Source organism: Amblyomma americanum, chromosome 11, assembly GCF_052857255.1.
Source record: "Amblyomma americanum isolate KBUSLIRL-KWMA chromosome 11, ASM5285725v1, whole genome shotgun sequence".
Lineage (NCBI taxonomy): Eukaryota > Metazoa > Arthropoda > Arachnida > Ixodida > Ixodidae > Amblyomma > Amblyomma americanum.
The window spans coordinates 80,372,459-80,386,547 of NC_135507.1; the positions used below are offsets into that span (position 1 = coordinate 80,372,459).

General features: G+C 46.0%; 1 protein-coding gene across 1 annotated transcript in view; it reads right to left on the bottom strand.

The window, feature by feature from the left end:
- The window catches only part of LOC144109751 (serine/threonine-protein kinase PLK1-like), a 29,197-nt gene extending 17,307 nt beyond the window's left edge, over positions 1-11,890 (bottom strand). Inside the window, exon 1 of the mRNA XM_077642546.1 lies at positions 11,798-11,890. Within this exon, the coding sequence (XP_077498672.1) occupies positions 11,798-11,890 (93 nt within the window). The remainder of the gene's footprint in view (positions 1-11,797) is intronic.
- Positions 11,891-14,089: the final 2,199 nt, after the last annotated feature.

Below are 14,089 nucleotides of genomic sequence, written 5' to 3' on the forward strand. Positions count from 1 at the left end.
TGTGTGACTGAAACACTCCGGCAGTAGATTCCTTCCCTCGAGGGAGAAATCGGCTTTATGCCGAAGTGCTCAAATTAGACCGGAGCACGAAATTCATGGCATCTGGGACGAATACAAGCTGAAAGCAGGTATGTTTAAAATGTATGATTCAAAGGTATGTTTCTAATGTAGATGCCTTTTATTGCCACAGTAATGCGTGTATATTAGCGGACGTCAGAAAAGAGGAGAATCGCATTAACAAATAAACTGAGCAGTATGACTTTAAAATGACAACTTTACATAATAACACCACATCTGTAACCCAGTTATCCCGGTTTTACACAGTCCTAGTCGTGCGGTCCACATGACGAGCTACCCTGAGTCCGCCTCCGAAACGAGAAACTCGCCGCGGTGGCTCTTTGGTTATAGCGCCCTTCTGCGGAGCCGGGGTACGCGGGTTCGAATCCGGCTGCAGCAGCCGCGTTTCAATCGAGGCGGAACGCAAACAGCGAACATGTGCTGAGCGACGTCGGTGCCTGTTAAAGATTCCTGAAAAAACTGTTCACCCTCTTTGCCTTAGCCTCCTTGCCTTTAAGAATAGCAAGATTCAGAATAAGCCAAATCTATCCTCTAACCAATACGGGTCCCAAGAGGTACAAATTATTCCGGTGCTGTACACTAACACACCCCTATCTTCTTTTAGTCCCTTCCCTCACGGCGCTCTTCAGGTTAACCGGTCTCTTAGTACAAAACCTTGCTTTGCATAAAGATACATTGTCCAACTGTTTTATGATCGTTTGACTTAAGAGTTGCGCTAACGATCTTGGTTGATAAAAGCCACCCGCAGTCTGGACTCCCAACGAGAAAGCAACCGTATTCTGACTACCACAAGAGCCGTCTTCACCAAAAGGAATCAAACAACGAGATTTGATTCTCAGCGGTAGAGTGGAGACATTACCGTACCGCTCAAGTCTAAAACGTCTCGAAAGGTAGGCCTAACGGCTACATGCCTAGGGTGTTTGACCTCACACATTACACAATTTTTAAAGATATGCTTTTTGAGTTAGAAGACCGCTTTTATAGGCATAACACTATATACGCGGTATGAAAACTAAGCATAATTTTGACAGATTTTCCTGTCTGCTGGTTGGGTTTGAAGACTTATAAGAAACTGCACATCTCCAACCAAAAATTTAATTTTAACCCAACGTTTCGAAGCCAACTAGGCTCCTTCATCAGGGGTGACTGAGGGCAGTAGCTAGCGTCTTTAAGAGGGTTCACCAGAGGCAGTGTCCATAGGAGATATATGAGAACTTTCAGAAGCTCTATCTAGCGTGTCTTAATATGGCTCGATTTTCATGAGGTCTGTGGCAGCGTTTTCTCTTTTACTGGATAGAGGAAATGTTGTGAGCCGATATTATTTTTTAAGTTTCGTTTTTTTTTTACAAATCAGAGGTAAATATTCAGAAACATAGCACTTTCAGAAATGTCAGGTTTTCATGTCGTCTCGTGAAAAAACTAAGCCAGATATCAGAATTTCGTGCGCAATGTTTCCTCCCATTTTTATTTTTGATTCTCCAGCCACAATTTTTATCCACATCCAGCGTAGTGTTTGCGTTTTAGAGGCTTTGAAAGTTTTGTATGTATTTACTGCGGACATTTGAAATTGGCGCTAAACTTAATTAGCGATACGTGGCTCCATCTGGCTTCCGAATACTTTGTCGCTACTACACTCTACCACTAACCCCTTGGTTGTCTGTGTTCATGTACCCAGGGTTTTAGTGAGAACTTGCACGGACTTGAGCTGTTTCTCTCATATTTTCTAGCTTGGGCTGTATTCGGAGAGCAAGTTCTGTTTTTCTTTTTTTGCTCCAGATTGTGGAGCGGAAACGAAGTAGGTTGAAAGGCAACACCCAAAAGCGCCCCCCCCCCCCCCCCGGCAGCCACACAATAAGGTTTGTTAGCACCAAAACACAGGAAGGGGCTCCCTATTCAGGAAAGTGCAGGAGAACGGCATTGTTACTTGCCCTAGGTAGGGGCGCGGTAACCCAGGTGCCGATATAAGTGAAGAATGCAGGTGCAAATATTACTCACAGGAGGCCATCGAGCCAATTTCGGCGCTTACATCAACCCAACATGACCTGGTTCTTAAGTTATCGCGCCGAAAATCGGTACTGGGTTCATAAAAACGCGCGCCAAGTCGGGTCCAGACAACTCCGCCACAAGGAGCACGTTGACTCAACTCGACCCTGACCCGATGTGCTTGTAAACGCTATCGAGTCGTAAAGTGGGGTTAGTGGGGGGGGGGGGGGGGATGATAAATGCGCGCTTGCTTTTCACGTGCGCCGTCGCGCCTCCGATACAGCGATGGCGTGCCTCAATCTTGGAGGCTGCTACTGCTTGCTCGAAGCTTGGTTTCGCTACAGATGAACCAGTTTCGAAACGCTAAAATCGAATTCATCAAGCACGCACTGGTTAAGTTGGATTGACCATGCTGAACCCGACCCCTGAATCGACTCGACGCTCTCGGGTTCATGTAAAGAGGGCTAATGGGGCAGACTGATAGTCATGACGTAGCCATTAACCTCCTTTCACCGAGGCACTTGCCAATCATCTGCGATTTCATGCTATATTCGCGGTAAACTATCTATGACTGTGCAACAGCCCACATCAAAGGGAGAAAGGACCGCCTCCTTCCTTTTCCTGCTCAGCCTCAGCTGCACTGCAACTGCGACGTCTGGAGAACCGGTCAAAGCCAACGTTGGCCTCTGGCTCCAAGCCAGTGCAACCAGAATGTGTCGGATCGGCATCGAAAATATCGGTTCTCTAACGAATCTTTGGTCGAGTGTCGCTCTGTTCTCTCTAGTTCTCCCTCCCGACCAGACATAACTCAGCCCAAATGTTCACGTTATCAGTGCAAGAACTGTCGACTGTAAGCGTCGGTACACCCTGTCGGCAGAATAGAGCTCGCGGGTTTCCGAGCCCCCCCACTCCAGAATAGACATCTCCGTAGTGTAAATAACATGATTTCAAAAGTTCGTGGCCTGGCTGGGAAAATCATCCAGCTTTCCTTCTGAACCGGTTTCGCATGTGGCAAGCGTTCCCCAACCATTCTTCTTCTCAAGGTGTATTGTTGGGCAAGTTCGTGAGACATTCTGTAGGAAAACAACGCTCATGTCTGTCTGTGATTCTTGCCCAGTGTTTTTTGGCGCTGTTTTCCTACAGAATCTTTCTTCCCCCAATTAAAATATTCCCCGGTATGCGCTATACCTAGTCGTACCTCCTGCACTACGTTTCCAAAAGTCGCATATTTCAGTCAGAAAAAAAGCTCGGAAGGGCCGCTATATAAATGCATATAGAAAATATATAATACATAAAACACAAAATATATTAAAGACATAGAAAAGCAGGGCGCATAATGAGACTTTCCCAGAAACCATAGTAGGTATGGAATTTTCGCTTTCAAACCTGTGACGTCATGAGAATTCAAGCGTGCTGCCGTTTTTATGTAGAGAAATAGCGCACGCGTTTGGCGTGGTCGGCGCCCATGTTTTCTTCTATTGAATTGCAATTTTTATTATTTTTAAAAATGATCCCCTAACACCAACTATGTCCAGAACATTTGGAAGTCGCTTGTGCAATGTCGGAATTTGCGTTCAAAGTCACCACGAATAGCAACAGGGCGATCGCAGCGCTTCTGAAAACCACACATCTCACTCTTTTACCGAACTTTTATTTGTTCCGCTCTGAAATTATAAGCAGTGAAGAAGACATTGAAACAAAGTATTTCAGCAGTAATTTAGTTACTGAAGTGAGTATCGCCCTTAAATAAACTGAAGAATTCGGCGTCGCCGATGGCAACAAACGTGCTCGGTGGTCATCGAAGAGAGACCTTCAAAATAACGCGCTAAACACAACTACAACAGTCCAGGATAATGCCGAAAAAGTTCCGCCTGGCTGCAATCCTTCCAGATAACGCTGATTGCATCTAGCATAACAAAGTGATATTCTCGGGCGCCAACGGTTTTGAACTCGGACAAACAAATAGTACAACAGTTTCGCAGCATTACTTCTCCCAAAGAAGCGTCGGCCGGATGCTTAAACGAAAATTCGTCGTCGAATCAGCGTCCACACTCGTACACGGTCACGAGGCTTGTATAGCGTGGGGCGACGGAGGAATACGCGGTATACAGAATAGCCAGCCGAAGTGAAGGTGCTCCCAAGGTGTGCCAAAAGATGACTCACACTTATCTGTTCTGGCTAGGCGAAGCCAACACTGCTTCTAACTAGAGGCTGTGTACCTCACCCTACTATTGTGTATGAATTTTCGGACAAAAGATGCCAGGGAGCTTAGGGAAACCTAAACCGGAAAACGTACTTTTCCTTGTGGCAGCTCAGTTGTGGGTTACTGGATAAACGTCCATTTTCTGACCACCACCCCTTGAGAGGGTTTATTCGCTTGTGCTTCTGTCTACAAGCTTGGGCAGGATATACACAGAAAGTTGTCGGCCTTAGTTTTTGTTCGCGAAAAAACTAACACTTACGTGTCGCGGTAGAATTTATACACCTGGAGAGGAAATAGAAGTTCCCTCCTTTTTGTGGTACTTAAGTGCTACCATCTATCGACAGAAAATTTGAAATTGATGTGCCTCGTAACTGGTGAGCCCTCTTAAGTATGGAGGGGGTCATTGGAACGAAAGCCTTGGGGGAGTGGGAGAAGGGGGGGGGGGCTAAGGTTGTAAGTCACGTCGCACAGGTTTGCTTTTGTGCGGTCTTTGTTTTTCGGTGTTGACCACCTTGCCAGCTGCTAACCCCGATCACAGGGTTGCCCAAGGGACACCCCTCAATGCCTGCCAGACAAGAGGATCACCAGACGGCAGAGGTCCCTCCTACTCCGGCTCCGAACGGATGTTCTTGGACCGTGGCTAGACTCCATCGCAAGGGTTTGGCCCTCACGGCAGACTGCTCCCGCTGCGCCCAAACGGAGGAGACCACCGATCACCTCCTCCTCGATTGCCCCGCCTTTGCCATTCACCAGCAAAGCTGGCTGCATGCTACAGGGACCTGAGCCTTCCTTCCGACTCGACCAGTGCCCCCCTCTAACCCACCGGCCCCAACGCTTCCAAGGCGCTCCGGTCTCTCCTCGCCTTCCTGGAGGAAACGGGCCTGGACGGCTATTGCTAGTCTAAGGCAGAGCTGACTGATACGACTGCGCCGCCCGCATCTTTATACTCCCCTTCGTCTGAAACTGTACCTATCCTTCTGCTCTCTATCTTATAATAAACTGCACAACTGCAACCAAAAATTTTAATTTTAACCCAACGTTTCGAAGCCGACTCGGCTCCTTCATCAGGGGTGACTGAGGGCAGTAGCTAGCGTCTTTTAAGTATGGAGGGGGGGGGGGGTGTCAAAGGAACGACCGCTGTGACGCGAAAGGCGCAGGGGAGGGGGAGAGGGGGTTTAGGCTTTTAGTCACGCTGGCGCACTGCAGGGAGGTGGTGACTAACAGCCTAAACCCCTCTCCCACTCGCCCGCGCCTTTCGCGTCACAGCTCTCGTTGCTTTAACATCCCCCCCCCCTAAATACTTAAAAGACACTAGCTACTGCCCTCAGTCACCCCTGATGAATGAGCCGAGTCGGCTTCGAAACGTTGGGTTAAAGTTAAAATTTTTGGTTGGAGTTGTGCAGTTTATTATAAGTCTTCAAACCCAACCAGACAGGCAAATCTGTCGAAATGTTTAGTTTGCAATCCTCTTTATCTGCACGCCGGCAGTGATGGTGGTCCGATAACATCAGTCACAGGCCCGTGCACTTTCCTTTCCTCTTCCCCTTTCATCCACTTACTACTACTACCACCCTGAACAACAAACGCAAAAAAGCAAACCTGCCCCCAGTATTATCCCAGAGACTTCCCTCTTCAACTCAACGAAAAAAGTCGGCAATGACCCCCTCCCCACTGTGCAACGTGACTAACAGCATTAACCCGGACGGCAGCGACGGCACGCGGACGGCACACGGACGGCAGCGACGGTGGTGATCGGACGCCCCCTTATCTGTTTTGTTTTCGCCTTACAGATTTCAACAACGAACCTTGCTGCGCTGGCCTCAAGACAGCACTAAGTGTGACGTCGCAGACTATTGCGCCCCCGCGCTTCTACCGGCCGAGCTGTAAACGGGTCACACGGACGGCAGCGACGGTGGTGATCGGACGCCCCCTTATCTGTTTTGTTTTCGCCTTACAGGTGGGTTACCCCTGACTGCCTGCTGCCATAGTGCGCTGCCTTGTTCTGACCTGAAGGCGTGACATTCCAGTGTGCCTTTCCGACGCTCAGCTTCCGTGAATTACTTGCATCTGCAGATTTCAACGACGAACCTGGCTGCGCTGGCCTCAAGACAGCACTAAGTGTGACGTCACAGACTTTTGCGCCCCCGCGCTTCTACCGGCCGAGCTGTAAACGGGTCACACGGACGGCAGCGACGGTGGTGATCGGACGCCCCCCTTATCTGTTTTGTTTTCGCCTTACAGGTTCGTGATAAACCCACTTTTCTACTTGCCATTTTTTCTTTCACCACCGCTGCTGCTGCCGGGTTGCTCGCTGCTGCCTTGTTGCTTGCCGCTGCCTTGTTGCTCGCTGCTGCCTTGTTTTCTACCGTGCTATCAGTTGTAGTGTTAGGAGAAAGATTTTCCGAATTTAAGCCTGTATGCTGCACAAGCTATACCAAGGAATGCCGGAGACATGCCCTTCCTGCGAAGAATGTCTGCCAAATGACGGACTCGCCATCAAGTGCGCCGAATGTGAGTACACCTACCATCTTGGCAATTGCTCTGGTGTTTCTGCGTCAACATATAAGGTAAAAGGCGAGAAAGGTCGCAAAACGTGGCGATGTCCAGACTGTCGCAAAACAAACGCAGGAAGCTCGGACACACCCAGCACGCAACCTGACCCTGCTTTCTGTTTAGCAGGCATATGTCAAAAACTTGATGCTCTTGCTGGCCTGCCTGACCAAGTCGATGAAGTGAAGAAGTCTATTGAAGTAATGTCAAAAGAATACGATGATATACTTGAGCAACAGGTAAAACATGAGAAAGAGATCTGTACCTTAAAGAAACGTGTCAGTGCGATTGAGACCAGAGTCGACGCTGATGATGTTGAGTCATTGAAAATGACTGTAAACAACCTTGAGTGGCGAAACAGAAAGCTGAACCTTGAGGTGCACGGCATACCGGTGACAAATGATGAGAATCTGGTGGAAAAGGTAAATGACGTAGCAAAATCTGTGGATTTGCCAGAGCTTACTTTGAATGACGTCGATGTTGTGCACAGACCTCCTTCAAAGCCAGGAAAGGTGCCTGGGATCATTGTACGGTTTTCAAAGCTCTCAACTCGTGACATGTGGTTTCAGAAGCGTACAGATTTAAGAGATGCTCACTCGGATGTATCTGTCAGCGAGAACATGACGCGTCAAAGCCGTGAGCTGTGGCGCTATGCAAAGGCTTGGGCAGGTGAAAATGATTACCAGTACGCTTGGCACCGGAATGGGAAAGTGTTCGTTAGAAGGAAACAACATGATCCTGCGATTGTCATTCATCGTCCAGCAGATTTGGACCAGTTGCAAAGCCAGTAATGTGTGGCAATACGCGGCACTCTTTTTCCAATGGCTCTTTCTACTGATCTAGTTAATCTTTCTGACATCAATAGTTCCATTAAGCCTGATAATCTTCATTGTTGCTCTTGCATTCATGTTAATCTCAGATCTGGTCGAAATAAGCAAGAAGAACTTGACTGTTTTTTCAGAGAAGTGGAAACTTGTTTCAATGTTATGTTTTCTGAAACGTGGTTTACTTGTGAAGGTGACGTCTATGTGATTCCGACATACAAGTGTTTCTATATGAACCGATCCATAAGAAGGGGAGGTGGTGTTTCAATGTTAGTTTCGAATCTAATGGAATCAGAAATGTTGCCTGAATTTTGTTGTATTACACCCCATTACGAAGTCCTGGCAGTCAAGTCTGGCACAAGGATATTTTGTGTCTGCTATCGTCCACCGGGTAGCAGTTCTGCTGAGCTCTTTTTATTTCTTGATTCATTCCTATGATTTGTTAACATGAACCAATGAGTTAATTTTAGGTGGCGATTTTAACATTGACATGCTGGCCAACAATAACACAACAATCGAGTTCAATACTTTACTTAACGTTCACTCCTACACGGATTACGACAGAATCATAAACACTTTTAGATCTTTTCATAACAAACTCCAAAACAGAAAGCTTGAAATCAGGCACCATTGCTTATGCTCTGAGTGATCATATGCCAATATTCATATCTGTTAATCTCGCTCCGAATTCTCAACGACAACCCGACCAAATGTCTTTTTATCGCATTATAAATCATCACACGTTATGCGAGTTCAAGGAACGCTTATCTATTGTTAACTGGGAACATGTTTTTGAGGAAAGCGACCCTGACGAAGCATACGAAAATTTTTTATAGATTCTTACTGACATTTATAATGCTTCCTTTCCGCTGAAGAAATTCTCCCAGTCAAAAAAAGTAAGAAACCATGGGTCGACGAGGACATGTTGCAGTTGATAAAAAACGAGATAAACTTTACAGACTGTTTTTACAAAGTAGATATCCTGAAGCGCTGAAAACATTCTAAAAATTTAGGAACTTCGTCACAAAGCAACTTCGCGTCGCTAAAAAGCAATATATTTACAACCGATTAAATTCAACTGGTGGACAGTCTGAAAAAGTTTGGAAGGTTTTAAATTCTATCTTCAGTAATTCTTCCGAACCGACCACAAAAATTATTCATGAAGGGATTGAATTAAAAGGTTCTGATCTAGCAGATGCCTTTAATGACTATTTCCTTTCCTTTGCTGACACGTCAAGCGGCGACGTAAATCTGTCCTATATGAGTGCCCGAAATGGTGAAACAATATTTCTTAACGCCGGTTACAGTAAATGAAGTAATTACAGAATCTTTAGCGCTTAATAATAGTAAAGCCACAGATGCGTCAGGTTTTCAGATACAGCCCATAACATTTACCATCGACATTCTTACACCTTGCCTCGCCCATATCTTCAACCTATCCTTGGTTTCCGACATTTTTCTGCGTCTTATGCAAAGGGCAAAAGTGCCAGTAGTGTATAAAAAAGGAAACCAAAATGAAATGGAAACTATCGCCCGATATCAATCTTACCTGTGTTTTCTAAAGGCCTCGAAAAAGTTATTTTTAAACGGCTATCCTGCTTCACTGAAAGATTTAACATTATCACTACCGCTCAATATGGCTATCGTAAAAATAGATCGACTGAGTTAGCTCTCCATGCTCAGAAAGAATTCATACTAAAACATTTTGAAGCAAAAAACATGGTACTTGGATTATTTTTAGATTTTTCAAAGGCGTTTGACCTTGTTAATCACTCTGTGCTGCTCAAAAAATTAGATCACTACGGCATTAGAGGCATAGCCCATATGCTGATTTTCTCATACTTGCGACATAGATCTCAGTTTGTTAGTATTGCAGGTGAATGCTCCCAGTTGAAAGCGGTAGCTTCTGGTGTTCCACAAGGAAGCATTTTGGGTCCGTTTCTTTTTGTTCTCTATATCAATTATATTGTTCGCATCGATAGCACTGCTAAGTACATAATTTACGCAGATGACACTAGTCTGTTTTTTTCGGGTACTTCAACGGTTGATCTCGCAAATCGAGCTAATAAAACCTTAAAAGAAATAAATACTTGGACTGCTGATAATCACTTAAGAATTAACGTTAGTAAAACTGCAGCCGTTATGTTTCACCCACGTCACAAACACTTTGAACTTCCTCTAATTGAATTAAACAATACCAGAGTAGAATTTGTGGAGACTGGGAAAACTCTAGGCGTTTACTTTGCAGCAGATATGTCGTGGAATGACCATATTAATTACGTCGTTAAGAAACTTTCCAGAACAGTTGGTATCATGCGCCGCCATTGCTTTAATTTTCCTACGTCAGTCAACATGTTACTTTATCACTCTTTGTTCTCTTCCATAGCCAACTACGGATGTATGGTGTGGGAAACAACAACAGCCGAAAATATTAACAACCTCACTGTCTTACAAAAACGTATTATACGCATTGCATGTAAAGCGCCGTATTTCTTCCACACTGCGAGCCTTTTCCACCGACACGACGTTATTCCAATGAAATCCATGTATAATTATAGGCTGTGCCATAAATATAAACTCGCCATAATGAAAAATGATGACTCCTTACTTACACTTGCTGGGTTAGAGCAAAGCAGAACTGTGTATGATACCCGCGCAGCAGAGCTTTGGAATGTTAAGAAATGCCGCACAAACTATGGTAAACAAATGTTGCAGCATACTTTACCGACACTTCTTAACCAGTTGTACTGCCACAAGAATCTTGATGTCTCCAATACTTCTCTGAAAGAATTGCCCCAATTGTTCCTGTAGTTCTTTTTTCTTGCTGTTACATTTTGAGTGGATGTGTCAATTTGACTGTCCCTTATTTTCTCCTCTCTGCGTTTGCCTTTATAGGCTCTTGGACCTAAAGTAGTTCTTTTTTCCTTTACATGCAGAATGTACTGCGTACTGAACGTACATGTGTCGTTCTATGTACTGAACATACGTGTTTTTTTTCCTTATATTTTGTTTGATGTCCTTTTCTGCCGCCGTCAATGCTGCACTGTAAGAGGAAGCCAGGACCTTTCAAGCTGTCTATACAGCTTTTTTCCTGGCTGTCCTCGCAACACGTAGTTGCGGAAATAAACCTTCAAACCCCCCTCCTTCCCCCACGCCTTTCGTATCACAGATTTCGTTCCTCTGACCCCCTCCTCCCCTTCACACTTAAAGACTCTAGCTGCTGCCCTAAGTCACCCCTGATGAAGGAGTCGAGTCGGCATCGAAACGTGTTAAGAATAATCTTTTTTGTTGGAGATGCGCAGTTTATTATATGTAAGCGGTCTACAACGCCCGAATACTGCAAAGAAGTCCTAACCAGCAGTCTGGTTACCTAATATTGAATGGATAACTCTTTATTTAATATCGCAAAGCTCCGATGTTATCGAGAGTAGTGTACCCTTTCATAACTAATCTAAGTAGCAGTTCTTAAAATTTTCACAAAAACCGTTACCGTCGGCGCTGTGCCCCAACAAATTTTGGCTATTTCAATAAGTTACGTGCAGTGGAGAGGTTGCTTTTCCTGCAAGGTTCTCGAAAACTTACGTGTTTGGGCAGGATGTAACCAAAATCTGTTCGGCCAGAGCGCAGAAGGTTACCGCGTTATCGAACTTCCAAAACTGATATAGATAATGGTAAGGGCGGGCTACATGCCTCTCAAAAATTACAGAACCTAGCAGCAATAGTTAAAACGTACATACTATTGAGTTTTGGTTACCCAGCCTGCTTGTTCGCACATCTTAGCTCTATTCTGGCGTACTACACCGCTCACAATGCTATACCAAACAAAAGCGCCTTTCTAACACAAAACGCCTACTTTAAAAATTGTATAAAGTCTTAGGTGAAACACGCCGTATATAGAGCTTATGGTGCGCCATTCTTGCTACGTTACACTGCTAAGTTCATTGTCATGGTTACGCTTGCCAAAAACTGTACATTAACCACTCGCACAGCATATGAGCACTCAAAGCTTATTTGCGCTTTACCCGACGCACAAAGCGACAGCAGCAATTAATATTCTTGCTCTTTTCACAGGGTGTTGTTCTAATCAGGCTATGCTAAAAGGGTATCAGCACGTTCTGCTGTATAGAAATTAGCACACCCGTCGTCTAAGGTGACATACCTTGCCGAGAAACTTACCGCGGGTGTATTCTCTCTGGGAATTCGTGTCGATGACGACGTGGGGGAATTCGTCGCTGGTCGTCGCAGAAGCCATCACGGAGAGAAAACGTGATCTCGACTCCACGCTTTCCACAGCTGCAATGCACACTTCAGCACAGGCACCAGCGACTGAGCTCGACACTGCCGTTTCTGACCGGTGCGGGACGGTTTTTGAAAGGTAGCATCACGTGCATGAAAATAAGCCCCGCTTTTGTTTGGCGCCACTCGACACCGAGATCCAGGTAGTGGCCGCACATAGCCGGGTGTGGCCCTCCTATTGTAGACGGCCTATTGTAGTCTATTGTAGGCGCCCAAGAAATCCCTTCCCTTATCTTGCTTCGGGAACAGGCCTTCTAGGCGCTTTAGGTCATCCGTCATGCTGGACATATCTGAGGAATATAGCTTTTTTTAGGGATCTTACCACACCTCCGCCAGAACGTGTTACAGCAGCAAAGGCTGACTCGTCACAGGGTTCGTGATAAGCTAGCATAGGCACTGTGAACAGCCCGTACTATCTCCGCCAGTGTCAGGTTTCCTCCTAGTCATGAATCGCGCTTTCCTGCTGTGGAGTTACGACAGAAAATTGCGTGCCCGAATATTAGTTCATCGTTTTCCAGGCAGGAGTCGGCATTTGCAGGTGACTAAATTTATTTATTGTTAATTTCGCTAGGGTAAGTTTGTTCATAGTTTGAAAAGAACGTTCTCACGTCGTATGTGTTTCCTCCTTCGTCTTATTACGCAAGGACGTAGTTTTCAAATGTTGTATGACCCCGTGTTTTCGTGCGGTATCTGAGCCTCTATATATTCTAGAAATGTTTCTATTAGCATAATCACGTAGTGCTAGACTGTGAAGCAAAAGCAGGTTACATGCTGAGACTGTGAAGAATTCGTTTTCAGGTATTGACTGCTCAACTTAACAGGGTAGACAGTGAAAATTCTACCCTAGAGCCGTGGGTGGATGCGCTGGAAAGGTATACCTGAAATAGGGAGACTGGGGACAACCGAATACTCAGGGAAAGCGTGGCAACTACCGACATTGTAAACGAAGATAGCGGACATGCCAGTGCAGAACGTGTGCACGGGATGGGCAATAGCTTTTGTAGCTCGGGCAAGTTAGAGAAAACAGGTCAGAAAACAGGAATCACGAGGAGCTGTGAAAAAGTGACTCATAAGGCAGGCAGTGATAGCAAGGAGATTAACAGTGAAACGCCAACAAATGCGGTCAGTGTCAGAGCCAAGAGTCTGGGAAGGAACAAAGCCATAAAAGCGGTGGCACCAGCAAGAAAAGGGGCGAAAGTAAGTGAGCGGGAGGGAGTACACACGTGCTAATCTCCACTATAATTCCAACTTGAGCCACAGCGCCCGAACTATACTGGAGCGGTGGGGGGGTGAGGGGGGGGGGCAGGCGAGAGGCAGCGAGGATATTCCCGGAGAGGACAAGAAACCAGAGACGAAAATCCGCCATTTTCCTACGATTTCGGCTTGAAGCAATGAGGGAAAACTCGTCTGCTAGCCAGAACACTGGTTCAATGCAAACGCATGGAAGCATCGCAGGCGATACCCGGATCCACGAGATCTGTACTCCGCCTTCCAAGTGCTCCGTTCCTGCTTCACAGCTGCTGTCATCTGTCGTTTGCGCATGCGCTGAAGGAGGTGGTGGCTTGATTTCAAGCAATGGAGATGCGGTCATGAGCATACCGCATATCAGCCATGTGAAAGAGAATGTTGCAAGGCGTCAGCTTGTAAAAAGGCGCATTCACACGACGGACGGTTGGTCCGCGGCCTGCGCAGCACGTGTGCCCACCTCACTACAACTCATCTGCCGTCCGATGTTGCCAAGCGGATACGGCGGACCAAAAAAAAAAAACAGACAACGCACCAAGAAAGCGGAAGTTACTGCAATGCTGGGAAGCAGGAAACAGAAGTCGAGCTTCAGTCTGCTGCCTACTGACCCCGTCTCTCCAATTTACCCCTCTATCTCTCTGCACATCTGTACCCTACAGTGAATGAGCTACAGTTGCATGCAACTCAAGAATGAATCGGCAATTGCCCCCTTAAAGGAGGTCCTCCTGTTGATGACATCTGGCGATTTCCGCCCTTGACTCATTCTCTCCCCCTCTCCGCTGACCGGTCACAATTGACCGGCTAATGTTAAATCGCAGGGGGTGGAAATTGAATGGGCAGTAACTAGGAGTTAGTCGGATTAATCGCGGCGTCATTTAAATCGGTGACAATGATTTTTTTGTGTTACTTT